This window comes from Bos indicus, chromosome 26 (genome assembly GCF_029378745.1).
Source record: "Bos indicus isolate NIAB-ARS_2022 breed Sahiwal x Tharparkar chromosome 26, NIAB-ARS_B.indTharparkar_mat_pri_1.0, whole genome shotgun sequence".
Taxonomy (NCBI): Eukaryota; Metazoa; Chordata; class Mammalia; order Artiodactyla; family Bovidae; genus Bos; species Bos indicus.
In genome coordinates, this window is record NC_091785.1 from 22726795 (window position 1) to 22752667 (window position 25873).

The 25873-nt window shown below is 43.4% G+C and overlaps 1 protein-coding gene and 2 pseudogenes across 2 annotated transcripts; 1 reads left to right on the forward strand and 2 right to left on the reverse strand.

Moving 5' to 3' along the window:
* The first annotated feature begins 3 nt into the window (after window positions 1-3).
* NOLC1 (nucleolar and coiled-body phosphoprotein 1) lies at window positions 4-10127 on the forward strand. 2 transcript variants are annotated; one of them, XM_019988463.2, is made up of 13 exons: window positions 4-162; window positions 2785-2840; window positions 2948-3075; window positions 3172-3311; window positions 3724-3889; window positions 5628-5743; window positions 5864-6005; window positions 6302-6430; window positions 6738-6848; window positions 6950-7585; window positions 7772-7878; window positions 8051-8143; window positions 8316-10127. In XM_019988463.2, exons 1-13 carry the CDS (start codon window positions 43-45, stop codon window positions 8472-8474), a joined length of 2103 nt encoding a protein of 700 aa, XP_019844022.2. In that variant the 5' UTR covers window positions 4-42; the 3' UTR covers window positions 8475-10127. The 2 variants fall into 2 exon arrangements, with proteins under 2 accessions (XP_019844022.2, XP_019844023.2); XM_019988464.2 differs by having other exon boundaries at window positions 5-162; window positions 2951-3075.
* On the reverse strand, window positions 5129-5554 carry LOC109579012 (ubiquitin-ribosomal protein eS31 fusion protein-like; annotated as a pseudogene).
* A 10809-nt stretch (window positions 10128-20936) lies between the features above and the next one.
* LOC109578946 (vacuolar-sorting protein SNF8 pseudogene) lies at window positions 20937-21588 on the reverse strand (annotated as a pseudogene).
* Between the last annotated feature and the right edge of the window lie 4285 nt (window positions 21589-25873).

Genomic DNA, 25873 nt, shown 5'->3' on the forward strand with positions numbered 1-25873 from the left:
TCGTGTGCGTCCGCGACGGTAGTGACGCGTATTTCCCGGAGGATGGCGGACGCCGGCTTACGCCGCGTGGTTCCCAGCGACCTGTATCCCCTCGTGCTCGGCTTTCTGCGAGATAACCAGCTCTCGAGCGTGGCCAATAAATTCGTCAAGGCAACAGGCGCTGTGAGTGCGGGGCTTGGATCATGGGCTGGGGTGGGATCACCACAGGGCTGCGGGCCCTGACATGCTTAGGTCTGCAGGTAGGGAGGTCTGCGGGGTCCGCCAGACTAATGACTGCCAGGTCTTTGTGTCGAGCTCTCGGCGGTTGGCGGAAAGCTTGGAGTCTTGGCATCACTTCCACGAGGTCTGACTACTTAGCGCTGAGTCTTGCTTTTTTCTGGTGAGAGGTGAGGCGGTGGCAGCGTGGGACCCTCGTGGCCTAGGTCACGTAGCTAGCAGAATCCGACCGGGCGGGAGCGCCTTGTCCCACCGGAGGCATTAGAGGCTCCTGGTACCTTAATTGGGCTTTTATGTTGGGAGTGCCAAGCGTGACTTGAGTTTAACTCTGAAACGAATTTACCCAGGACTCAAACAGAATTGCTTTAGAAATAATGAAAGCTGAAAAACAGTGAAAGTGTTAGTCGCTGAGTCGTGTCCGACTCTGCAGTCCCATGGAGAAGCCCGCCAGGGTCCTCTGTCCATGGAATTCTCCAGGAAAGAATACTGGAGTGGGTAGCCTTTCCCTACTCCGAAGGATCTTCCAGACCCAGAGCTCTAATCGGGTCTCCCGCATGCGGGCAGATTCTTTACCGTCTGAGCCACGGGGAAGCCGTTAATGAAAGCTGGGATTTTTGTTACTAAAGAAAAAAATGAACGGGAGTAGAAGCAGGGTTGAGCATCATAATTACCAAGCAGTTTGGAATCTTTGACTTCGAGCATCAGACAAGTCTAGGTTTGGGAACAATCTCTGCCACTTTAAAAGTGTATGATCCTGGCAGCTTGCTTAATCTCTTTGAATCTGTTTCTACTTCTATGAGCATGTCATCATTCACTTTATAGGATTTTTGTGAGTTTTAATAACATGATCTGTGCAAAGTGGCAATATCAGTGCCTGGTGCTCAGAAAGCATCAATGAGTGGAAATTGTTATCTTGGTTATGGTATCTTAGGATGTTCTAAAAACAAGTAAAAGGAAGATGACCAGGAATGTGAAAGGTTTGGAATCTCCATCTCAAGGAGAGCAGACAAGACTGCACAAGAAAACACCTTGAAGATAGAGTGGAGTGATGTGGTAGTCCTTAAAAGTGAAAGTGTTAGTGGTATATGACTCTTTGTTAGTCCATGGACTCTAGGCTGCCAGGCTTCTCTGTCTGTGGGATTCTCCAGGCAAGAATACTGGAGTGGGTTGCCATTCCCTTCTCCAGGGGATCTTTCCGACCCAGGGATCAAACCTGAGTCTCCTGCATTGCAGGCATATTCTTCACAATCTGAGCCACCAGGGAACCTCATATGGTAGTCCTTAGTGGTCTTAGTCTTTGACTAAGAAGATAGGCTTGTTCTTTGTGGTAGAATCAGGTTACACAAGTTATAAGTCAGATCAGCGTCAAAGGGCTTCCTTAAGCTGAGACAGCCTGCCACATGTGATCTGATAGAGCTGCTTTCATACTGGAACTGTTTTGAATTGACTGTTAGAGACTGCAGAGAGTGTTTCCACATCCTGCTGGATGGAATTGGGCCTTTCAGAATCAGAAATCTTTTTTATGTGACAAAAGCTAATCTTTGTGGAGGGCATACTAAGGGCCAGATGCTAAGCCCCTTATATGCATTATCTCATTCTCTCACCAACTTAGTGCTGTATAGTATTATCTATCTTACAGGGAAGAAAAACAGTATTAGAGAGAGCAAGTGATTTACTCAGGGTCACGCATTACTAACCGGCAGAAGTAAGTTTCACACCTCATCTAACTTTGAGCCTGTACTCTTGTATATACTGTAACGCCTTGCCTTTTTTTTGGACACCAACTCACAATTCATAAGCAGTGTAATTAACAGCTGAATGTTCTGCACTGAATAATTAGCATGTTGCTGCTGCTAAGTCGCTTCAGTCGTGTCCAACTCTGCACGACCCCGTAGATGTCAGCCCACCAGGCTCCCTCGTCCCTGGGATTCTCCAGGCAAGAACACTGGAGTGGGTTGCCATTTCTTTCTCCAGTGCATGAAAGTGAAAAGTGAAAGTGAAGTCACTCAGTCGTGTCCTACTCTTCGTGACCCCATGGACTGCAGCCCACCAGGCTCCTCCGTCCATGGGACTTTCCAGGCAAGAGTACTGGAGTGGGGTGCATTGCCTTCTCCAGAATAATTAGCATAGATTTTTACTAATCTTCTCTTGATGGTTGATTTCCAGTGGTTTGGAATTATAAACCGGGTTGCAGCAAACATCTTCCTGCGTAGGTGTTTGTTTCATGGGTAAGGATAAATTCCTGGATAGTACACTGCTAGAATAAAGCAGTGTTTTTAATGGACTGCATGTTTTTAAAGGCTTTGATAAATAGGATTGACAGGCAGGGGAATAGATGGTGCCAGAAACTACAGGAATAACCCTTTTTTGCTATCAAAAATTTGGAAATACGTAAACAGATTTTTCTCCTAATTTATGCAAGTAGGAGAAACCTTCAGAGATGTAAATACCAGATAGAGCAGACAAAATAAGTGACTTTTAATGAGAGAGTAACACAAAATTTGAACTCCCACAGAATAACCAGGATAAAACTTTCTTACCCTGCTTTCTCTCTCTTTTCTCTTCTAGACCCAGCAGGATGCCAACGCCACTTCCCTCTTGGATATCTATAGTTTCTGGCTCAAGTAAGTCTTTTCTTTGCCAGTGTGGCTGTTTTCTTCTCGTGAGTAGGCTGGGTTGTATTTGGTTTGAGAAGGTCCTGTTCCCCAGAAGTTAGCCTAATCTGCCTCAGCAGGTCCACCAAGGCTCCAAAGCGGAAGTTACAGGCAAATGGACCAGTGGCTAAGAAGACTTCATCCAGTGACAGCAGTGACGACAGCAGTGAGGAGGAAAACCAGGGGCCTCCAGCTAAGAAAGCTGGTAAGACCCAGCAGGGAGTTGTGGTTCCAGGAAGAGGATTTGTAGTCTCCCAGTACTAAACGGCTGATTCTTACTGGGACCTGTATTTTTGTTCAGCTGTACCTGCCAAGCAGGCCAGTCTGCTTCAGCATCCTGGAAAGGCTGCAGTCAAAGCATCCGAGAGCAGCAGCAGCAGCAGCAGTGAAGAATCCAGTGATGAGGAGGAGGAAAGAGACAAAAAGAAAAAGCCTGTTGAGGTTTGCAGCTTTGGGGAGGAAAGGAATTGCTTAAGGGATTGGAAAGAAGAAACCTAAAATCTTGGCTTTTAGCCTGGTGGTGCTGGTTATACAACAGCAGATTATTACAAGGTCTTTCAGAGAGGTTGTAGAAATACGAGGTTTGGAAAGGATTTTGTAAGGTAAAAGTTGAACCCTGAATCTAGAGGAAATTCAGTCCATTCTGCATCCCTGACAGTATTGGGTTTCTCTGGGACACTGTCAGGGACTCCAAGAGCAAAAGATGTTTTGTGGACAGGTGCAGGGAGCTCTAAACAGGGAATGTCAGGAACAATGCCTAAAAAAGGGAGCACCTAGGGAGTTTGCTTTTGTATCTTAAGATGTCCTTGGGGTGCCCTAAAACTCTTGCTGATTCTCCTGGCTTTTCTTACAGAAGGGAGTTAAGCCACAGGCCAAGACAGTCAAAGCTCCTCCTAAGAAGGCCAAGAGCTCTGATTCCGATTCTGACTCAAGCTCAGAGGACGAGCCACCAAAGAATCAGAAGCCAAAGACAACACCTGTGGCAGTGAAAACTCAGGCTAAAGCCCCAGCCAAACCAGGTATTGTTTTTGTTCCCAAGAGGCTGGGCTGGGGACCAGGTTGCTCTGGGGACTGGTGTGAAAATTCCTCATTTACCACAGTGATGAAATGGCACTGGTTGTTGAACTAGAGGTATGGATTGGTGTCATTTTTTTAAATTAGGGACTGGTAACTACAGAAATGGCTTCCCTGGTGGCTCAGACAGTAAAGAATCTGCCTGCAATGCAGGAGACCCAGGTTTGATACCTGGGTCATGAAGATCCACTGGAGAAGGGAATAGTTACCCACTCCAGTAGGCTTGCCTGAAGAATCCCCATAGATAGAGGAGCCTGGCAGGCTACAGTCCATGGGGTTGCAAAGAGTCAGACATGTCTGAGTAGCAACTAACACTTTCATTTTTTTCAACTATAGAAATAGTGGGCAATGAGGGGAAACATGTTTAAAAGACTTCAGAGGGCATATTCAAATGATTTGCATCATAAAATTTTTTGGAAGACAGGTTTATTTCTGAACTTGGGCAGGAAATTTATCCTTTGGTAATACAGTAAACCACAGCCTTCTCCTTTATGCTTGCTCCGAAGGCAAGAGAATTGACAGACTCCTAAGTTCCAAGCTAATAGGAGGAGACTTTTATAGCCCTTTAATATCTTGATACTCCTTTCTTTTGATGTTCATTAATTCATGTTCTTTTTTTTTTTTTTTTTAATATTTATTTTATTTATTTGGCTGCACCAGATCTTAGTTGGCACATGTGGGATCTAGTTCCCTGACCAGGGATCGAACCCCCAGCTCCCTACATTGAGAGCATGGAATCTTAGCCACTGGACCACCAGGGAAGTCCCAGTTCATGTCTGTTTAAAAAATATTTTTCTTTCTTTATTTTTGGGTGTACTAGATCTTTGCTGTGTGTATGGGCTTTCTGTAGTTGAGGTGAATGGAGGCTGCTCCCTTGTTGTGATGTACAGGCTTTTTACTGTGGTGGCTTCTCCTATTGCAGAGCATAGGCTGTAGAGTGTTGGGGCTTCAGTTGTGTGGGCTCAATAGTTGTGGCACCCAGGATTAGTTGTCCCAAGGGATATGGGATCTTCCCAGACCAGGGATTGAACCTGTGTCTTCTGCATTGGTAGGTGGGTTTTTTTTTGTTGTGGTTTTTTTTACCACAGAGCCATGAAGGAAGGCTGGCAGGTATATTCTTAACCACTGGACCACCAGGGAAGTCCAGCTCATGTCTGTTTTTAATGAGTATACAATTACCTGTCTTACAGTTTGTTGAAACAATAGATCAGACAACATTTGCCACAATAATGTATGTCAGAGTGATTGGCTGTAAAAACTCGAGCCCAGCTATCATCTGAAGGGTATTCGCATCCACCTTATGGTATTTCAGACAGCCACCTAGCTTCGTCTTCGTTCTCTTACGCTTGTTCTTGGGACTTACGTAAGAATTCTTCCTTTCTTAGCACCATCATGAAGTCCCACCAGTAAGGTGAAATGTAGACTCCTTTTGAATTTTATAGTCAAAAGTACATCCATGTTCTAGTTGCTTGCCAGCAGAGATCAATCTTTACTAGTCAGGAAGAATTATTTTTTATCCTGGATTTTGGCCCTTCATTTTCTGTAGTAGCTGAGGGTTTGACCTCAAGAGTGATGGTCATTCTCCTCAGGATCTTCATGAAAATCTGCATCTTGGCAGCAGTGCCACTGAAGGTGGCGGGTCTGAAAACTGTCTCTACACTCACGTTATTTCTGTTTTCTTAGGTACATCAGCTCGGCCAGCACCTAAAGTCGCCAACGGCAAAGCAGCTAGTAGCAGCAGCAGCAGCAGCAGTGATGATGACTCAGAGGAGGAAAAGGCAGTAGCCATCTCTAAGAAGGTATAGGCCTTAATTTCTACCAGGGAAGAGGGGACAAGGGGGTGGAAGTCCTCCATTTCCTGGCAGGAGTGGTTGGGTCAACATTTTCCCGTGGTAATTGATTTTCTCTGTGTGATGCAGACCATACCTAAAAAGCAAGTTGTGGCTAAGGCTCCAGTGAAAATGGCTGCCGCACCTGCCCAAAAGAGTTCCAGCAGTGAGGACTCCTCCAGTGAGGAAGAGGAAGAGGAGCAGAAGAAAAAGCCCATGAAGAAAAAACCAGGTGACTGGACACGGGGAGTCAAGCTACCACTGATGAGGGCCCAAAGGCAGGAGGTCCTCTGCAGTCACCACGTGGACCTTGGCCTGACAGCTGGCCTGTCCCAGAGAAAGGAGAAAGCCAAAAGTTGCCTTTTGTGACTCAGAAATGGCATGCCATCGTCCTTGCCCTAGTCTGTTAGGAAAGAGTCACTAATCCTAGCCCACCCTCAAGGGAAAGGGAATTAAGCTCCATTTCTAGAAGGAAGTGGTATCAAAAGATTTGTGTACATATTTTATCACACTGTCCCTTTTAAACAGGTCCCTATAGCTCAGTCCCCCCGCCTTCTGTTCCCCCACCCAAGAAGTCCCTGGGAACTCAGTCCCCCAAGAAAGCTGCAGAGAAGCAGCAGACTGTGGAGAGCAGCGAGGAGAGCAGCGATGAGTCTGGTGAGTCATCTTCCGTGGTGGGTCTGGAAGTGTGTGAGGAGTAGGGAAGGAGATGCTTCTGTTCCCTTCTGCTTTTCTCTGAAGCACCACAGGGCTGATGCTCTGTGTGGGTCTTTGTATCCTTGTTGTTTTTGGCTGTGTCACATGTCTTGCGGAGGTCTCAGTTCCCTGACCAGAGATCGAACCCGGGCCATGGAAGTGAAAGCCCAGAGTCCTAATCACTAGGCCACCAGGGAACTCCCTACGCTTCTTTTACTTGCCTCTGGTGGGACTCTGGACCCAGCCTAATGCCATTGCTTCTCTCAAGATTCAAGTTCTGAGGAAGAAAAGAAACCTCCAGCTAAGGCAGTCATCGCCAAGGCAGCTACTAAAGCAGCTCCAGCAAAGAAGGCAGCAGAGAGCTCTTCAGACAGCTCGGGTAAGGATGGTGTAGCGTAGGAGGCCCTCAGGGCGATGGTAGCTCCAAGGGCCCCCTTTAGCCTGATTCGGGGACCTATTCACTCTAACCTCCCTGTCTAGACTCCGACAGTTCTGAGGATGAAGCTCCTGCCAAGCCAGCTGGTACCACCAAGAATCCCTCAAGTAAACCAGCCGCCACTCCCAAGCAGCCTGCAGCTAAGTTAGCCGCCACTCCCAAGCAGACTGCGGGCAGTGTCCAGAAGCCTCTAACCAGAAAGGCTGACAGCAGCTCCAGTGAGGAGGAGAGCAGTTCTAGTGACGAGGAGGAGACGAAGAAGACTGTAGCCACCCCTAAGTCCAAGGCGACAGTCAAAGCAGCCCTGTCTTTGCCTGCCAAGCAGAGCTCTCAGGGTGCTGGGGGCAGCAGCTCGGATTCAGACAGCTCCAGCAGCGAGGAAGAGGAAGAAGAGAAGACGCCTAAACCCCCAGCTAAAAAGCCACGGAAGGAGGTAGGAGCCATAGCCCCTTCCAAACCAGCCTCCGGGAAGAAAGCAAAGGCCGAGAGCAGCAGCAGTTGTTCCTCCGATGACTCCAGTGAGGAGGAGGAGGAGCCCAAGGGCAAGGGCACTCCAAGACCGCAGGCCACCAAGGCCGGTGGCACCTCTGCACTGACTGCCCAGAATGGAAAAGCAGACAGGGGCAGCAACGAGGAGGAGGAGGAGAAGAAAAAGGCAGCAGTGGCGGTTGCTAAGCCAGGTCTGTATCCAAAAAACCTGCCTCCTGGGTTTGTCCCCTAAACCAGAATGGGCTGTACTCTAGAGGAGTGGATTAGGAAGCCAAAGCCCCTGACCAGCTTCCAGTTGGTTGGAGGCCCTCAAGTGTGGGAGCCTGGGAGGAGGGGATAGGAAACTGGTTTCCTGAGCCTGGCTTTCTGCTCTGTAGGTTCAGAAAAGAAGAAGAAGAAGAATGAGGCTGCTAAGGAGGCAGAGACTCCTCCAGCAAAGAAGATAAAGCCTCAGACCCCCAACACATTTCCTAAAAGGAAGAAGGTAGGTTGTCTTGTTTTCCTCTCAGGAGCCAGCTTTTAGAGTAGACAAAAACTGCAGATCATCTGGACAGCTCTTTGCCTGGCGTGGCACACACACTCTAGTGTGTAGCTCAGGAGGGCCTTTTTGTTCCATGACTGCTCCATCCTGAATTTCCTACTCCATTCTTCCCCAGGGAGAACGAAGGGCATCCTCCCCATTCCGAAGGATCAGGGAAGAGGAGATCGAGGTGGATGCTCGAGTGGCAGACAATTCCTTTGATGCCAAGGTGAGGAAAACGAGGGGTCTTCACCATCCTTGAGGGGGTGGGGTGGGGTGGGAGAGAGTACAGCGTTTGGTCCTGGTTGATAGGTTCTCTGAGTTTGAGTTGCCTGGAGCAAGAAATGACAGGGCCCTGGGGTTGCCCTTCTGTGCGCTAACCACCTCTTTCTGCTTACCAGCGGGGTGCAGCTGGAGACTGGGGGGAGCGAGCCAATCAGGTTCTGAAGTTCACCAAAGGCAAATCCTTCCGGCATGAGAAAACCAAGAAGAAGCGGGGCAGCTACCGGGGAGGCTCCATCTCTGTCCAAGTCAACTCTGTTAAGTTTGACAGCGAGTGACCATGGGCCGTCTATGGCACAGCAAGGGTGTGCCCACTCAACGTCCTCAGTGGACCTGGGAATCCTAGGCTCTATCAGGGGAGGGTCTTGGTGAAGAGAGCAGTTTAGAATAGTTCTGAAGACTCTGCACTGTAACACCCTCTAAGGTCCTTTTTTGTGTTCGTGGTTTTGTACAGATTTGTTTTTTGAGTGTTGGGTAGCAAGGACAAAGAGTGTTCATTTTTAAGAACAATTTTAGTTGTCATTCCCTCCATGTTCTGTGAAAGTCTTCATACTGAGAAATTTGTATATTTCCTATTAAATCATTTCTTATTGATTTTTGTTGTGGTTTTCAGAGGTGGGTTCCCACAGATTAAAATCTTAGCTATCTCCCAAGACTTGGTAAAGGTCACATGTAAGAATTTTTATAATTGGAGAACTCTGCCTATGTGAGTGCTGGTGTCCACTTTTCATCCTTCCTACCCATCAGAGCCCTGATGAGGGGCAGTTAACATTAACCATTGTTAATGTATATATCTGTTAAGCATGAACTGTGTACCTCATTTATGGGGTCTAGGACTGAAATCTTCAGCCAGCATGGACTTACCTACTTTGGAGGATAAAAGTCATTGTTTTATTTCAGACAAAATTCTAATGTGTGAATGCCCTGGGGTCAGTCTGCATATTTTTTGTATTTTTATTATCACATAATGTTTGCAATATATGTTTATTAATTTAAAAGCATAAACTTTTTTATTGTTCAAAGATAATTTTTGATTGGCTTCTGAGGACTATATCTTCTCAGTTTTTTTACATTTTAAAGCGCAAAATTTAATCTGAAAAGCACATATCACTTGGTATTTCTGTCTTGGTAGTGTGGTGACACAAAATAGTTTGATTAACTTGTTACATGTTTGGGAGTCACTGATCAAGAAAGTGAAGGAAGAAATCTATAAGAAAAACCTCAGTAGGAATTAGGTTACATTAGTCAGGTGAATTTATAGGTAACCTACGTATACACTAATAGAAGAACCTTTACAAAGCATTTTATCTGGTATTACTTGAGTTAGAGTGGGGTTGGGAGAGCATTCTAACAGGGTTATTGTGTCTTGTAGTTGGTACATGGGAGAAACTCATATGCTCCCTTTAGAACCTTACTGTCAGTAAACAATAAAAAGCCTGTGAGCAGAGATATGGCTCTTGGGGCATGCAGGCTGATTGTAGAACTGTAGGAGATTAACGTTGGCAGTGCTCACAGAGCAAGTGAGGAGGAAACTTGAGTTCTCCAGTCTCTCCCAAGTTCTCTGGTGCTGGGCTGTCCCTGTGTTGGGAATGCGTGCCCTAACTTTATAGATGAGGTGTAAATTACTGTCCATGGGATTTTCCAGGCAAGAATACTGGAGTGGGTTGCCATTTCCTTCTCCAGGGGATCTTCCCAACCCAGGGATCGAACCCGGGTCTCCTACATTTCAGACAAACGCTTTACTGTCTGAGCCACCAGGGAAGCCCTAAGTTAAGGTTAGCCTCCCCTTGTTTGGGTTACAAGTAACCTGATAACCTGGTTTTCTGTGTAACTGCCGCTAGGAAGAAAGTATGCTGACATACGTATAAAGTCTGCATGGTGAAAGTTCTACATCTTAACTACAAAATAATAAACTGAACGGTTTATATGTGTTTTGGGAGTTTTACTAGTGTGAATCCAAAGCCCTCCTACCTCCTACTCAGAACAACTTGGGTGCCAGTTAGAGGGCTAGGGTTCAGACCTCTGGAGGCTCACTGTGGACTCTACCTTCCTGACTGTACCTTGTGTCATGGTATCTTGTTCAGGCTGTAAGTCCAGCCTTTGGGTGGTCTAAAACTGGTGGTTGGCAAAATGGGCCATGGACTGGATCCAGTTGACCAGGAGCTAAGAATGGCTTTTACATTTTTTAAAGGGCTCAAAAAAACAAGTGACAGACTATGTGATCACAAAGGATATAATGTTTCCTGTCATGTTTTACAGTTTGCTTAAGCCCTGGCTAAATCAGTAATTTCACAACACTGGCTGAAAGTTAGGACTATCTGGGGATCTTTTGAAAACACCGATGCCCTGGGACCCATCTGCTGACCAATTGAGTCAGATCCTAGTGCTCTCTGGTGGATTCTGGGAGTTTGGATTTTTTTTAAGCTCCCAGGCAGGTGATGCTGAAGAGACCTGAAAACCACTGATCTAAAGACTATTTGAAAAGAAACGAGTGGGTAATTTTTCTTCCTTTTATGCTTTTATTTTCAAATGTACTTACTAGATCTAGTAGTATAAGGTAAAAATTTAAATTTCCATTTTATCCATGTTTTCTAGGACTTGTTTCTTTTCTCTTTCCAGAATTTCTCTATGCATATCCTCTCCCTAAGAGTGTTGGGTCAAAGGCTATGTACTTTTAGTTTATTCATCACTATCCTCCAAAACCACTGTAACAACTTGTAGTTCCAACAACACTTAAAGTACCTTTTAGCTTACCCTCTTGCCAACACTTAACCAAATTGACTTTTGCCACTTGGATAAATGACCATGCTCAGTTTTTTTAAATTGTGGTAAAAAACATTTAAATTGCCATCTTAATCAGTTTTAAGTGTATGGTTCAGTAGTGTTAAGTATATTAACATGTAGTACAACAGATTGCTATGATTTTGACCAGATAGTTCATATGAGTACAAGCAGACTTTATTTGTCCTTTTCCACTTAGCATGATGTCTTCGGGTTGGCTCATGTTGTGGCATGTGGCAGTATATTGACATTGTAGTGCAACAGATGACTGATCTTGACTAGATAGTTCGTACGAGTGATAGCAGAGTTTATATGTCCTTTTGCACTTAGCGTGATGTTATCAGGTTTACTCATGTTGTAGCATGTAGCAGGATCTTTTCCAAGGCTGCACTCCATCGTATGTACCACGTATGATATAATTTATCCATTTCATTGTTTAGTTTCAGGGACCTGAATTCCCACCTGTTGCTGATGGGTTCTGGCAGTGTGGCTGAAATCCACATGTTCAGTGAGTCGCACACATGATAGCTCATGCTCCTCTGCAGTGTCCTTCACATGGACACAAGGCGGAAGACTTTCCAACATCTTTCCGTGCCTTTATGTTTCACAGGTTATATCCTCACTGTCACTCAACCTGTTAGTGAAAGTCACTCAGTCATTGCCAACTCTTTGTGACCCCATGGACTACATAGTCCATGGAATTCTCTAGGCCAGAATACTGAAGTGGGTAGCCTTTCTCTTCTCCAGGGGATCTTCCCAACCCAGGGATCGAACCCAGGTCTTCCACATTGCAGGCAGATTCTTTACCAGCTGAGCCACAAGGGAAGCCCAAGAATACTGGAGTGCCTATCCCTTCTCCAGAGGTTCTTACCGACCCGGGAGTCAAACTGGGGTCTCCTGCGTTGCAGGTGGATTCTTTACCAACTGAGCTATCAAGTAAGCCCCAAACCCTGTTAAGTGAATATTAACTAGATCATGGTGTCTCAACCGTATTATTTGAGGCCAGGTAATTCTTTATGGAGAGCTGTACTGTGTGTTGAAGCATGTGTACCAGCATCCCTGGCCTCTGCCCTCTAGATACCAGTAGCATCCCTTAGTTTGGACAACCAAAAATGGCTCCAGATATTGCCAGATACCTCTCGAGGCAAAATTTTGAGAACTGCTGGGATTTATTATTTGCTTAGGGTTGATAAAAACTTGCAGCTTAGTGGCACATGTGAGACAAGAGCTCAGATCTCTCTAAAAGTTTATCTGTATCCAACACTGAGTACCTATTATGTACAGCCATAGAACTCCCTGAGAGCTGTGTCTAATAAGGGAAGCCAGGGATGGAAACAGTTCAGTACATCATGCTGAGTCCTTTCACCAAGGGCCAGCACAGTACCCCCAGGGGGACAAGTAAGAAAAGACTTGACCAGCCTTGGTCCAGAATTCTGAGGAGAGTAGCAGCAGCCAGGTGTGAAGAACACATATCATGCAAGGAAGAGGAAGTGTTTCCAATGGGAGAAGAGAGCCTTGAAGATGGATCAGTTGGAGGGTGTATGGTAAGTACGGCAAGATAACCTTACTGAGGATTCAGTAGCAATGACCTTTTATACCCAAGTCAGGGATTAGTACTTTACTTTGTTCACATGATTTTGTTAGGGCCTTGCCAGTCCAATTCAGTGCACCAGGCACTCACACAGCTGTGTGCTAAGTCACTTCAGTCATTTCCGACTCGGCAACCCCATGGACTGTGGCCTGCCAGGCTCCTCTGTCTGTAGAATTTTCCAGGCAAGAATACTGGAGTGGGTTGCCATTTCCTACTCTAGGTGATCTGACCGACTCAAGGATTGAGCTTTGTCTCCTACTTAACAGTCAGATTCTTTACCACTAGCATCACCTGGGAAGCCCAACACAGCTGCAGTGAAAGCAAAATCCCTGCCAACAACAGTTCCCACCCCCTGCACCATGCAGCGGAGAAGGCAATGGCACCCCACTCCAGTACTTATGACTAGAAAATCCCATGGATGGAGGAGCCTGGTAGGCTGCAGTCCATGGGGTTGCTAGAGTTGGACACGACTGAGCGACTTCACTTTGACTTTTCACTTTCATGCATTGGAGAAGGAAATGGCAACCCACTCCAGTGTTCTTGTCTGGAGAATCCCAGGGACGGGGAAGCCTGGTGGGTTGCCGTCTATGGGGTCGCACAGAGTCGGACATGACTGAAGTGACTTAGCAGCAGCAGCAGCACCATGCAGAGCTGGCTTACGCTGTCTGCAGTTACTGAAGAGGCCAGTAGGTGGGGTGCTTGCACTCTATAGGAATCTAGACTCTAGTTGAAGCTTCAGTTCAGTTCAGTCGCTCAGTCGTGTCCAACTCTGACCCCATGGACTGCATGCAGCACGCCAGGCTTCTCTGTCCTTCACCATCTCCCAGAGCTTGTTCAAACTCATGTCCATTGAGTCAGTGATGCCATCCAACCATCTCATTGTCATGCCCTTCTCCTGCCTTCAGTCTTTCCTAGCATCAGGGTTTTACCAGTCAGTCAGTTCTTCACATCAGGTGGCCAAAATATTATTGGAGCTTCAGTTTCAGCATCAGTTCCTTCTGATGAGTAGTCAAGACTGATTTATTTTAGGATTGACTGGTTTGATCTCCTTGTATTCCAAGGGACTCTCAAGAGTCTTCTCCAACACCACAATTCTATAGATTACAGCCAATCAACTCATTACTACTGGGCTTTTTAAAGGGTCCTGGGATGTTGGTACTGAAACATGAGATATGCAGAGGCCTAGGAGTCCTGCAGCCATAAAATTAAAGGACCTATGATCAACCTAGACAGCATATTAAAAAACAGGGACAAAGGTCCATCTAGTCAAAGCTATGGTTTTTCCAATAGTCATGTATGGCTGTGAGAGTTGGACCATAAAGAAGGCTGAGCACTGAAGAATTGATGCTTTTGAACTGTGATGTTGGAGAAGACGCTTGAGAGTCCCTTGGACTGCAAGGAGATCCAGCCAGTCAATCCTAAAGGAAATCAGTCCTGAATATTCATTGGAAGAACTGATGCTGAAACTGAAGCTCCCGTACTTTGGCCACCTGATTTGAAGAACTAACTCATTGGAAAAGCCCCTGATGCTGGGAAAGATTGAAGGCAGGAGAAGGGGACAACAGAGGAAGAGATGGTTGGATGGCATCACCGACTTGATGAACATGAGTTTGAGTGAACTTCGGGAGTTGGTGACAGAGAAGCCTGGTGTGCTACAGTCCATAGGGTCACAAACAGTCAGACACAACTGAGCAACTGAACTGAGGAGTCTGACTGAACTGAACTGAGGAGTCCTGGAAGGTGAGAACTGGAACCTGACCCATATTTAGAATTCAAATATGAGCTGCCAGATGGCCTGAGGGTTTCTGAAAAAAGAGAATGACTGGAAACCTTGAAAGATACATTGTTTTCTGGAATCTGCTGGAGTGGACTGGATGGGAGAACAGAACTGGATTTCATTCAGGGCAGTGGTTCCAGTCTGTATATAGGATGTCCACAAAGTCTGAAAACAGAGATGATAGTATTTATTATCTTCCTATGGAAGAATTCCTGATTATATAATGTCTCTTTGCTGGTGTTTCTAGACTGCATGGACTATATGGCTCTGTAGTGGTCAGGAAGCCTAACACTTTCTGATGGCCTCTCAGAGAATCTGTATGTTCAGTGAAGAGGGATCTGTAGTGTCAAGGAGCATCCTGGGTCTTTTTTTTTTTTTTTTAATTGAAATATAGTTGATATCCTGAGTCTTTAGGATCTCAAATCCTTGCTTTGGGAATCCCATCTGGTTGTAATAGAAAAATTACCTCTTTGTCCAGAGAGTTTTGAGAACTAAAGATTGGCAGGTCAGAGGAGATTGGCAGCAACTGCAGCTGCTGAGGTAGTGGCCAGTCAGGCAGCCATGAAACTGAAGAAAAGACGAGGTCAGCAGGAGCTGAGCCCCATGATGATTAATTGGCCGCAATGTGGGCATTGGCCTGTGGGCAACAGGGTGACAGCAGCCAGCCAAGCAATAGCCAGCAGGCCAGCGATAGCAGTTGAAACAAAAGCTGATGGTGTGCAGAGCTGTTGACAGCTGTTCTGACTTCAAATAATAACTCCACTCCTATCTCAGTTTAGAGATCTGGGTGTGACTATAAATGTGACCTATTACAGGAAGGGTGAAGTCTATGAAAATAGTCTGATGAGGGGAATCTGCCAATCCCCTAATTGAAGAAACTCCTAGGTCATATTTCATTATGCTGAACACTTAGAATATAACGCTAGGACTTCCTTTCTTTCTTGTTTGTTTTTTTTTTTTTTTTGGCAGGGGGTGGGGAGTTGTGCTGCACTGGGCAACATTCTGGATCTTAATTTCTGGCCAGGGATCAAACCTGTGCCCCCTTCATTGCAAATGTAAAGTCTTAACCACTGGACCACCAGGGAAGTCTCTGGACTTCCTTTCTTTTCAAAGAAATATTCACGAAAAGTATTCCTTTCAGATGCATCAGTTCAGTTCAGTTGCTCAGTCATGTCCAGTTGTTTGCAACCCCATGGACTGTAGCACGCCAGACTTCTCTGTCCATCACCAACTCCCGGAGCTCACTCAAACTCATGTTCATCAAGTCGGTGATGCCATCCAACCATCTCTTCCTCTGTTGTCCCCTTCTTCTGCCTTCAATCTTTCCCAGCATCAGGGGCTTTTCCAATGAGTTAGTTCTTCAAATCAGGTGGCCAAAGTACAGGAGCTTCAGTTTCAGCATCAGTTCTTCCAATGAATATTCAGGACTGATTTCCTTTAGGATTGACTGGCTGGATCTCCTTGCAGTCCAAGGGACTCTCAAGCGTCTTCTCCAACATCACAGTTCAAAAGCATCATTTCTTCAGTGCTCAGCCTTCTTTATGGTCCAACTCTCACAGCCGTACATGACTATTAGAAAAACCATAGCTTTGACTAGATGGCCCTTTGTCTCTGCTTTTAATACGCTGTCTAGGTCGGGCATAGCTTTTCTTCCAAGAAACAAGAGTTTTTTTAATTTCATGGCTGCAGTCACCATCTGCAATGGTTTTAGAGCCCAAGAAAATAAAGTCTGTCACTGTTTCCATTGTTTCCCCATCTATTTGCCATGAAGTGATGGGACCAGATGCCATGATCTTCATTTTTTTTAATGTTGAGTTTTAAGCAAGCTTTTTCACTCTCCTCTTTCGCTTTCATCAAGAGGCTTTCTAGTTCCTCTTCACTTTCTGCCACAAGGGTGTTGTCATTTGGGTATCCGAGGTTATTGATATTTCTCCTGGCAATCTTGATTCCAGCTTGTGCTTCATCCAGCCCAGCATTTCACATGATGTACTCTGCATTATAAGGTAAATAAGCAGGGTGACAATATACAGCCTTGATGTACTCCTTTCCCAATTTGGAACCAGTCCGATGTTCAATGTCAGATTCTAACTGTTGCTTCTTGACCTGCATATAGACTTCTCAAGAGGCAGGTAAGGTGGTCTGTCTTGTATTCCCATCTCTTTAAGAATTTTTCACAGTTTGTTGTGATCCACATAGTCAAAGGCTTTGGCATAGTCAATAAAGCTGAAGTAGATGTTTTTCTGGAATTCTCTTGCTTTTTATTCATCCCAACAGATGCTGGCAATTTGATCTCTGGTTCCTCTGCCTTTTCTAAATCCAGTTTGACCATCTTGAGTTCTCAGTTCATGTACTGTTGAAGCCTCACTTGGAGAATTTTCAGTATTACTTTGCTACATATGGGATGAGTACAATTGTGTGGTAGTTTGAACTTTCCTTGGCATTACCTTTCTTTGGGATTGGAATGAAAACTGACCTTTTCCAGTCCTGTGGCCATTGCTGAGTTTTCCAAATTTGTTGGCATATTGAATGCAGCACATTCACAGCATCATGTTTTAGGATTTGAAATAGCTCAACTGGAATTCCATCACCTCCACTAGCTTTGTTCATAGTGATGCTTCCTAACGCCCACTTGACTTCGTATTCCAGGATGTCTTGCTCTAGGTGAGTGATCACACCATCATGGTTATCTGGGTCCTGAAGATCTTTTTTGTATAGTTCTGTGTATTCTTTCCACCTCTTCTAAATATCTTTTCCTTCTGTTAGATCTATACTGTTTTTGTCCTTTTTTGTGCCATCTTTGCATGAAATGTTCCCTTGGTATCTCTAATTTTCTTGAAGAGATCTCTAGTCTTTCCCATTCTATTGTTTTCCTCTATTTCTTTGCATTGATCACTAAGGAAGGCTTTCTTATTTCTCCTTGCTATTCTTTGGATGCATACTTTACCTCATTTACTATGACTCCCTCTGTTTTCAAAATATATTTTTTAAATGCATATTTTATCTTAATTACTCTTAAAATCTCCTGCAACTTTCAAAATATATACCTCTATTTCTTTCCAAAAAAATTGTTTTTGCCACACCATGCAATTTGTGGGCTACAGCAACTATACTCCAATTTAAAAAACAATTCAAGTCCAAGAACGCCAATTAAAAATATGTCAGGACTTTCCTGGGGGTACAGTTGATAAGAATCCACCAGCCATTGCAGGAGACATGGGTTTGATTCCTGGTCTAGAAAGACTCCACATGTCACAGAGTAACTGAAGGCCATGCACCACGGTTACTGAGTCCACAAGTCGCAACTACTGAAGCCTGAGCGCCTAGAGCCTGTGCTCTGTGACAAGAGATGCCACCTTAAGTTATTCATACAGAGTAGCTTAATTGCCCTAAAAATTCTCTGTGTTCTTTCCATTCTTCCCTCTTCCTACCTACCCCTGGCAACACTGATTTTTGTACTGTCTCTGTGGTTTTACCTTTTCTGAATTGTCAAATAGTTTGACTCATACAGTATGTAGACTTTTGAGCTGGCTTCTTTCACTTAGTAAAATACATTCAAGTTTATTCCATATCTTGTCACGGTTTGATAGCTCATTCCTTTTATTGCTGAATAATAGTCATTATATGGATGTGCCACTGGTTTTTTTTTTCCTATTTATGTGTTGAAGGATATCTTGGTTATTTCAAAGTTTGGGTAATTATGAATAAAGCTGCTATAAATACTTACGTGCAGTTGCTTCTTGGCCTTTTGGCTAAGTTCAAGTGTGTAAACATTTATGTGCAGGTTTTTGTGTAGACATAAGTTTTCAACTCATTTGGATAAATACCAAGGAGCATGAGTGCCAAATTGTATGATTAAGAGAAAGTTTAGTTTTATAACACATTGCCAAACTGTATTTATTCAGATTTGTCTTATGGCCTAGATTATAGTCTACCTGGGGCTTCCCAGCTGGTGCTAGTAGTAAAGAACCTGCCTGCCAATGCAAGAGACTTAACCAATGTGTTCTATCCCTGGATTGGGAAGATTCCCCTGGAGGAGGGCATGGCAACCCACTCCAGTATTCTTGCCTGGAGAATCCCGTGGACAGAAGAGCCTGGCTGGCTTCGGTCCATGAGGTCACAAAGAGTCAGTTACAACTAAAGCAATTTACCACAAATATGCACATAGTCTTTCTTGGTAAATGATTCATGCGCACTTGAGAATAATGTGTTTGGAGTTGGTGATGTTCCATAAATGTCACTAAAATCAAATTGATGGGGCTTCCCTGCTGGCTCAGTAGTAAAAAATCTGCCTGCCAGTGCAGAAGACACAGGTTCCATCCCTGATCTGGAAAGATCCCACATACTGCAGAACAGTATGTTCTACAGTAAGCCCTTGTGCCACAACTATTGAGACTGTGCTCTAGAGCCCAGGAGTGGAAACTCCTGAAGCCTGTGCACCCTAGAGCCTGTGTTCTGCAATAAGGGAAGCCCACGCACTGCAACTGGAGAGTAGCCCCTGCTTGCCACAACTAGAAAAAAGCCTGTACAGCAGTGAAGACAGCACAGCTAAAGAGAAATAAATAAGAATTTAAAAAATCAAATTGGTTGATAGTGTTCTTCAAATTTATATTATTACTGATTTTCTGTCTAGCTTTACTATCAGTTACTTAGGGAAAAGTGCTAAAATCTCCAACTATAATTGCAGATTTGTCTATTTCTTATTTTTAATATAGCCGTTCTGACTTTCATTTGGTTCTTATTTGTATAATATACATTCTCTCATCTTTTTACTTTTAACCATATGTTTCTTTATATTTAAGTGAGTTTCTTATAGACAAGAAACTCTATAGTTTGGGTTTTGGTTTTTGAATCCAATCTGACCTTCCTTGCCTTTTGATTGGGGTGTTTACTACATTTAAAGTTAATGTAATTATCAACATGATTGAGTTTGAAACTACCATCTTTCAGTTACTTCCTATTTGCCCAATCTTCTCTTTGTTCCTTTTTTATTGTCTCCCTGATTTCTTTCAGATTGAATTTTTTTGTGATTCTATTTTGTCTTCATTATTGGCTTATTAGTTGTATCTTTATTTCTTTAGTTGTTGCTCTACAGTTTATAAAATAGATTTTTTTTTTTTTTGGTCATCTTGTATGGCTTAGGGGGGAACTTTGATCTTAGTTTCCTGACCAGGGATTGAAGCTTGGCCGGGACAGTGAAAGTGCACAGTCCTAACCACCTGGTCACCAGGGAATTCCCTATAAAATACAATCTTTAAATATCAGTCTACCTTCAAATAATGTATCACTTCATGTATACTATAAAACAGTACAGCAGTAATTTTTTTCCTCTTTTGTGCTACGGTGATCATACATTTTTCTTTTACATGTACTATAAATCCTGTTGTAATTTTTGCTTTAAAGAACCAATTATCTTTTGAAGAGATTAAATATTAAGTGTATTTTATGTTTACTCATATTTACTATTTCTGACACTTTTCATTATGTTGCGTAGATCCACATTTCCACATGGTATCATTTGGAAGCAGTGAGAACTTCCTTTCGTATTTCTTTTAGACCAGTAATTTTGTCATTCATCAAAATCCCAGTGATGAATTTTCTCATCTTTGTCTTAAAAAAATAGTTCTTTTTCCTTTAATTTTCTTATTGGGGTAAAATATATTGGGTTGGCCAAAAAATTCATTTGGGTTTTTGTGTAAGATCTGGTTTGTATAATTTCTGATAAGAATTCTATGTCATTCGTATATTGATTCTTTTGTAAGAAATATGTCTTTTTTTCTCTGGCTGCTTTTAATGTTTTCTCTTTGTCAGTGGTTTCAGAAATTTTATTGTGACATAATATGATGTGGTTTTCCCCAGGTTTATTCTGCTTGGGATTCATTAAGCTTCTTGGATCCATGAATTTTATAGCTTTCAGCAAATTTGGAAAATTTATGGTCATTTTGTCTTTAAATATTTTTTTCTAAGCCTTTTTTCATGCATCTTCTCTCTTAATGGGATCCTCTTGAGATATTACATATATGTCAGTCTGCTTAATATTAGTCCATACACAAATGGTATTCTGTTCATTTTTTTCTGTCTCTGTACTTCACCTTGCTTAGTTTCTATTTCTGTTTCTTCTAATCACCAATCTTCAGCATCTGCTTTTATTCCATCCAGTGTATTTTCCATTTCAGATACTATGTTTTTCATATCTAGAGGTTTCATTTGGATCTTTCCTTTATCTTCCACTTCTTTAATTATCTTGGTCAGGTTTTCCTCTATCTTTTTGAAGATATAAAGCATATTTATAGTAGCAGCTTTTATGTTCTTGTTTGTTCCATCACCATTAAAATTTCTGAATCTGTTTTATTTATTCTATTTTTTTTAAGCAAAATTGTTCAGAATTTTTTTTTTTCTCCGTTTGTGCTATATGGCTTGTGGGATCTTAGTTCTCGGATGACAAGGGGTAGAACCTGGACCTCAGCAGTGAAAGCACTGGGTTCTAACCACTGGACAGTCAGGTAATTCCTGGTTCAGGTTTTATTCACCAGTCAATAGCTGCTCGCTCTCTCCTTCCTGCATCCTGCTGTGCTGCCTTCCACATTCCTAGATTCAGGAGAGGAATTCTCTGGCCTTCTGAGCTGTAATCTGAGAGGGGAGGTCAGTGAAGAGAGCTGGAAGACAGTAGTTTGCTGTAGAGGCTGGCTAGGCAGGCCAGCCCTGCCATCAGCATGTGTTCCAGCACTTGTAGTAATCACTCTGTCTCCCATTCAAGACTGGCTTTTGTCTCACTGGTGGTCCTGTAGCCATTCTTCCCTGCCAGCTCTAGCACCTCATTGTTTGTAATTCATATTGAGCTCAGCTGGAACAGAGTGAATATGGTAGTGCCACCCACAGGGGTAATGCTGAAGCCAGTGCCATGGGCCTTTATTTGCTTGATGACCCTTATCAAGTTGTCTTGGCTGACATCTGGATTGAATTTTTCCCTTCCCTATAAAACCTGTTGATGTAGCAGTTCTTCCAAAGTTCTCAAACTTCCATTCTGGTGCTTCAAGGCTAGGCACACTTTGATAATCTGTATGCCCAGCATCTCAGACCAAAATCATTTTCCGTAAATCAGGGGATCCATCCCAATGGTGGCACACATGTCCTGGAGCTGCATCTGGAACTTGAGACTCCTTTGGGTGTCCTACTTGTGCTTGCTGGCAAATTGCCCCAGATTAGTTTTGAAGCTTCTTTGGGGTAGTAATGCTGCCTCGCACATGATGTAGCTCACACTGGTGACTTAGGTGCCGTTGTTTTGATTTGTATTTCCCTGATGGCTAATGATACTGACCATCTCTTCATGTGCTTATTGACCACTTGTATGCCTTCTTTGGAGAACTGTCTATTCATTTTCTTCCAGCCTACCTGGAAATGGAGATATGAAAACCACGGTGTAAAAGATATTGGTGAGCCATTTCTGAAATTCTGTGTTCTACAATAGTAAGAAAAGTAGCTGCTCACTGTATTGTTATAATGTCTTCTGGAATATTATATACATCTCTACTCACACTATCAGGTAATGAGAAGACTCCTATGTCCAGATGTCTAGCTTGAATAATATAGGTTTGTTGTGACTCTTCCAAGACAAATCAGTTGCAAAATGTACACCTGTGTGATTATATGAAAATTCCTTGGTCACAGAATGTTCAGCAGCTGCCTCCCCTCCCCTCCCATCCCCAATCTTTTTACACATTGTAACAATGGCAATGTTAGTTTTTAATCTGTTAATCATTAGAGATTAAAAATTTTATACAGAGTGTACCTCAAAGGTTTTGAGCTCAGTTCCAGATTACTGCAATAAAGCAAATATTGCAATAAAGTGAGTCATATGAATTTTTTGTTTTCTGGTGCATATAAAAGTTATATTTACCCCATACTTAAACCATTTTAAAAATTATTTCTTTATTTATTTATTTTGGCTGCACTGGGTCTTCATTGCTGTGCACGAGCTTTCTCTAGTTGCAGTGAGCAGGTTTCTCACTGCAGTGGGTTCTCGTTGCAGAGCACAGGCTCTAGGGCGTGAGGGCTTCAATAGTTGCAGCAAAGCGGACCTTTGCTGCAAAGTGATGTCTCTGCTTTTTAATACTCTGTCTAGGTTTGTCATAGCTTTTCTTCCAAGAAGCAAGCCTCTTTTAATTTCATGGCTGCAGTCACCATCCACAGTGATTTTGGAGCCCAATAATGTACCTTAATTAAAATGTTAGGTAGTTAGAATAGGGAAAAGGAGTCCAGAATGACGGTGGCTAAAAGATAAGGAAGAGAAAAGCCCGAGAAAATAGAACAAAGGAAGGTCTGAGGACCGGAGTGAGGACCTCAGGTAAAACAAACAACACTCCTGGCTGGCCCAATTTACATAGGACAGGCCCAGGGAGAGAAAAACATAAAAAGAGGAGCCAAAGGGCTGGGGCTCCTTCTCTCTCCCGCACTCTGGGGCGCTCTTGTCTTCGCATCTTTGGGTCAACATGCCCTCACACCTCGAAGATGGATTTTCCTGTTATTATCTAAATAAAATAGAGCTGAAACACGGAGCTATAACACTGATTTGTCTAAGAGCTATAACACGGTCCATTCGAGACCTGAGAGCTGTAACACGGTCTGTCCAAGACCTGAGAGCTGTGACACGCCGAGGGCTTTAATGTCTGTCACTCCTAATCTTTGTTGTGACGAGACAGAACCGAGGAGCATATACTCACCTGACAAAAACACGCTAACCACCATCTGAAAATGTAGAGTTCACATGAGTCTTCAATTTGTAGAAAACACAAGATCTGTGAAGTGCAATAAAGGGAAGCCCAACAAAATGAGATATACTTTTAAGATCTGTCCCAGGAACTTATAATTTAATAGAAGAGGAAACAATTACACAACTTTAAGTTAAATCCAAAATCACAGCAGATGGTGATTGCAGCCATGAAATTAAAAGACACTCCTTGGAAGGAAAGTTATGACCAATCTAGATAGCATATTCAAAAGCAGAGACATTACTTTGCCAACAAAGGTCCGTCTAGTCAAGGCTATGGTTTTTCCAGTGGTCATGTATGGATGTGAAAGTTGGACTGTGAAGAAAGCTGAGTGCTGAAGAATTGATGCTTTTGAACTATGGTGTTGGAGAAGACTCTTGAGAGTCCCTTGGACTACAAGGAGATCCAACCAGTCCGTTCTAAAGGAGATCAGTCCTGGATGTTCTTTGGAAGGACTGATGCTAAAGCTGAAACTCCAATACTTTGAAACTCCTCATGCGAAGAGTTGACTCATTGGAAAAGTCTCTGGTGCTGGGAGGGATTGAGGGCAGGAAGAGAAGGGGACGACAGATGATGAGATGGCTGGATGGCATCACCGCCTCAATGGACATGAGTTTGAACTCCGGGAGTTGGTGATGGACAGGGAGGCCTGGCGTGCTGCAATTCATGGAGTTGCAAAGAGTTGGACACTACTGAGCGACTGAACTGAACTGAAGTTAAATCAAGAGAAAAACAGATATGATTTCTACACATTCTAACCAACATTTGTTATTATTGTTTTAAACATAGCCATTCCAGAACTAGTGAACTTGTATCTTATTGTGGTTTTGATTTGTATTTCCCTGATGGCTAATTATGCTGACCATCTCTTCACATGCTTATTGGCTACTTGTATGCCTTCTTTGGAGAACTGTCTATTCACATTCTTTGCACATTTTTTTACTTTGTTGTCTTTTTACTGTTGAGTGGTGAAAGAGTTTTTGTATATTGTATGTCAATGTTCATTGCAGCATTATTCACAATAGCCAAAAGGTAGAAACAACCAAAGTGTGCATCAGCAGATGAATGGACAAACAAAATGTGTGTACAATGAAATATTAATCGGCCAAACAAAGGAATGAAGTTCTGATACATGCTACTACCACATGGATGAACCTTATAAAGATAATGTTAGGGGCCTCTCTGGTGGCTCAGTGGTAAAGAATCCACCTGCCAGTGCAGCAGACACAGGTTGATTCCTGATCCTGGAAGATCCCAAATGCAACTGAGTAACTAAGCCTGTCCACCACAACTATTGAGTCTGTGCTCTAGAGCCCAGGAGCCGCAACTACTGAAGTCTGCATGCCCTAGAACCTGCGCTCCACAACAAGAGAAGCCACCACAATGACAAGCCTGTACACTGGAACTAGAGGATAACCCGTTTGTATTCAATATGTAAGATAGGCAAATTCATTGAGTTGGAAAGTAGATTACAGGTTATCAGGAGCTTGAAATGCAAGTAATAGAAAATTCTTGCTTAATGGATACAAAGTTTCTGTTTAGGTTTATGAAAGTTTTAGAAATAGATAGTGGTAATGGTTGCAGAATATTGTAAATGTAACTAATGCCACTGAATTACGTACTTAAAAATGGCTGAAATGGTAAATTTTGTGATGTATATGTATTTCATCACAATTGTTTTTTTAAAGGTGGCTTTGGCAGCTGTGAAGAAATCAGATTGAAGTTTAAGATTACAGCAGGAATCCAGGTTAAAGATGATCTGCTTTTCTTTCCAGAGCCACTCTATCATTCTCTTCCCTGTTCTGTGCTCCAGGAAGCTGATCTGTGGTGACCAATTAACCAGCTGGTAGACCCTCTAACTTCTGGTTAAATTTGGTCAGTGTGGAGCATTGCCAGCATGGAGGACTGATGAAGAGATCAGAGGGTGAGGGGAAAATGAGATCAGGGTATTCTCCTGGCTCCCATCCTGCAGGATGCTGTGGGCATCTATCCCCTGATGAAAGGTGTCAATTCCTACCACACAGCCCTCTCCACAAAGCTTTCTCTGTCCTTGTATTCTAGTAATGAATAGAATTCATTCATTCATTCATCCCCTCCGTCATTTCTACTAGGGATATAGTGGCCACCCCTAGTGCACTTGTATTTCCCAATATATTAGTTATCAGTTCACTTGCTCAGTCGTGTCCGACTCTTTGCGACCGCATGAACCACAGCACGCCAGGCCTCCCTGTCCATCAGCAACTCCCAGAGTTTACCCAAACTCATGTCCATTGAGTTGGTGATGCCATCTAACCATCTCATCCTCTGTCATCCCCTTCTCTTCCCGCCTTCAATCTTTCCTAACATCAGGGTCTTTGCAAATGAGTCAGCTCTTTGTATCAGGTGGCCAAAATATTCTCATTTCAGCTTCAACATCAGTCCTTCTGATGAACACCCAGGGCTGATTTCCTTTAGGATGGACTGGTTGGATCTCCTTGCAGTCCAAGGGACTTTCAAGTCTTCTCCAACACCACAGTTCAAAAGCATCAATTCTTTGGTGCTCAGCTGTCTTTATAGTCCAACTCTCACATCCATACATGACTACTGGAAAAACCATAGCCTTGACTAGATGGACCTTTGTGGACAAAGTAATGTCTCTGCTTTATAGTTCATTTATTAAACTTTCTTAGAATTACCTGGTGGATACCTGTGGCGGATTCGTTTCGATATTTGGCAAAACTAATACAATATTGTAAAGTTAAAAAAAAAAAAAAAGAATTACCT

Coding starts and splice junctions, on each gene's coding strand:
- NOLC1 (XM_019988463.2), top strand. CDS start 43: ATGGCGGACGCCGGCTTACGCCGCGTGGTTCCCAGCGACCTGTATCCC. Junction 3,076..3,171: donor GCCTCCAGCTAAGAAAGCTG/GTAAGACCCAGC, acceptor ATTTTTGTTCAG/CTGTACCTGCCAAGCAGGCC. Junction 6,849..6,949: donor GAGCTCTTCAGACAGCTCGG/GTAAGGATGGTG, acceptor CTCCCTGTCTAG/ACTCCGACAGTTCTGAGGAT.